General features: G+C 38.7%; 1 protein-coding gene across 2 annotated transcripts; it reads left to right on the top strand.

Moving 5' to 3' along the window:
- On the top strand, positions 1-1,432 carry nppb (natriuretic peptide B). Of its 2 annotated transcripts, XM_023266512.3 has the most exons (3): positions 2-240; positions 699-984; positions 1,150-1,432. In XM_023266512.3, the coding sequence occupies exons 1-3, from the start codon at positions 100-102 to the stop codon at positions 1,158-1,160; spliced, it is 438 nt and encodes a 145-aa protein (XP_023122280.1). In that variant the 5' UTR covers positions 2-99; the 3' UTR covers positions 1,161-1,432. The 2 variants fall into 2 exon arrangements, with proteins under 2 accessions (XP_023122279.1, XP_023122280.1); XM_023266511.3 differs by lacking the exon at positions 1,150-1,432 and having other exon boundaries at positions 1-240; positions 699-1,143.

Raw genomic sequence — 1,432 nt, 5'->3', positions numbered from 1 at the left:
TGCTGTGGGCTCCAGCATCCAAACAGCTACTAGGTAGAGAAGCAAAAGAGTATTTATCGATCCATTCATCCTTCATCCGTCATCCATTAAGACACCGAAATGACCACCAGCAGCTCACAGAGAAACATGCATCTGTCTTCCATTCTGCTCTTCGGCCTTCTCCTCATCTTAAACCTGCCGTTGTCCAGTGCATATCCCATCAGCAGTGGCTTGAGTGATGCTGATGTGGGCACCTTAAAAGTAAGTCTTCAAATACTGACAATTGAGTTTGGAAAATTGAGTTTTAAGTTTTGGGAAATCTGCTGAAGCAAGACAGGACAAACAGTCTAATTTCAGTTTGACATTTTTATAGTATAAATATCAGTTGAATGACATCCTATGTGTCATTTAACAGCAACTTCTTATATGGATGTCGGGGATTCTATGATCCGTGTGTAATGTGATACTGGTTGGTGGTCTAAGAGAATAATAGGAAGAGTAATGCCTGGCCTTGTTTGTCTGAGGCCAACACTATTAAAGACCATAACACTTCTAATGGTCAGAATAACTGAATATGTTTTTAATGCATTAAACTGCTAAAATGTACTAACAGACATGCCCTAGGGCCCATCTGTAAATGTGTATCTTCAATGCAATAGATAAATGCTCTTTTTAATATGTAAGACAAAGCCCAACTTCTGTCTTTGTGGATGGTGCAGGTGCTTCTTCATAGACTGGAGGAGTCAATTTCAGAGCAGCCTACAATGGACCAGAGAAACCCTGCAGATAAGGACAGTCTGGAAGGACTGAGTGAAGAGAATGCAGCAGATAGACCTAACCCACAACCTGAACTGGATGAGGCAGTCATCAGGGAGTTTTTGTCAGCCAAAAACCTGAAGAGTCTCCGAAATGACTCATCCAGGAGATCCTCTGGTTGCTTCGGGCGACGGATGGACAGAATAGGTTCCATGAGCTCTTTGGGGTGCAACACTGTTGGCAGGAACAGTAAGTTCCACTAACTCCATTGTAGTTATAGGACCATAGCAGATGAACTGGTAGTTTTGGGTTTTCATTATGATAGTTTTATATAGAATAGCTTTGTGTAGCATGAATTCACCTCATAGGAATTTGTCATCTTAACAACAGAGTTGTTATCTTGTTCTCTTGCAGATCCTAAGTAAAGATGAAGTCTTACCATCTAAATCCTGGAACTACAACAACTCTATCAAAAGTTATTTTTCATTGAATGCTATTTATTTACTAATATTTATTGGATATTGTTTGTGGTTTACAAGAATATTTATGGAAAATGGATGTTCTTTATGTACTATACTATTGAATGTTTTAATAAATGTTTACAAGTGCATAACATTAAACCCAGTATGGTTTGCTGTTTGCAACAAAAAGTCACTTGCACTCAACATTTTTACATCTGAAATGATATAAGACACTA

This window comes from Amphiprion ocellaris, chromosome 8 (assembly GCF_022539595.1).
Source record: "Amphiprion ocellaris isolate individual 3 ecotype Okinawa chromosome 8, ASM2253959v1, whole genome shotgun sequence".
NCBI lineage: Eukaryota > Metazoa > Chordata > Actinopteri > Pomacentridae > Amphiprion > Amphiprion ocellaris.
This window is presented reverse-complemented; position numbering and strand designations above follow the sequence as displayed.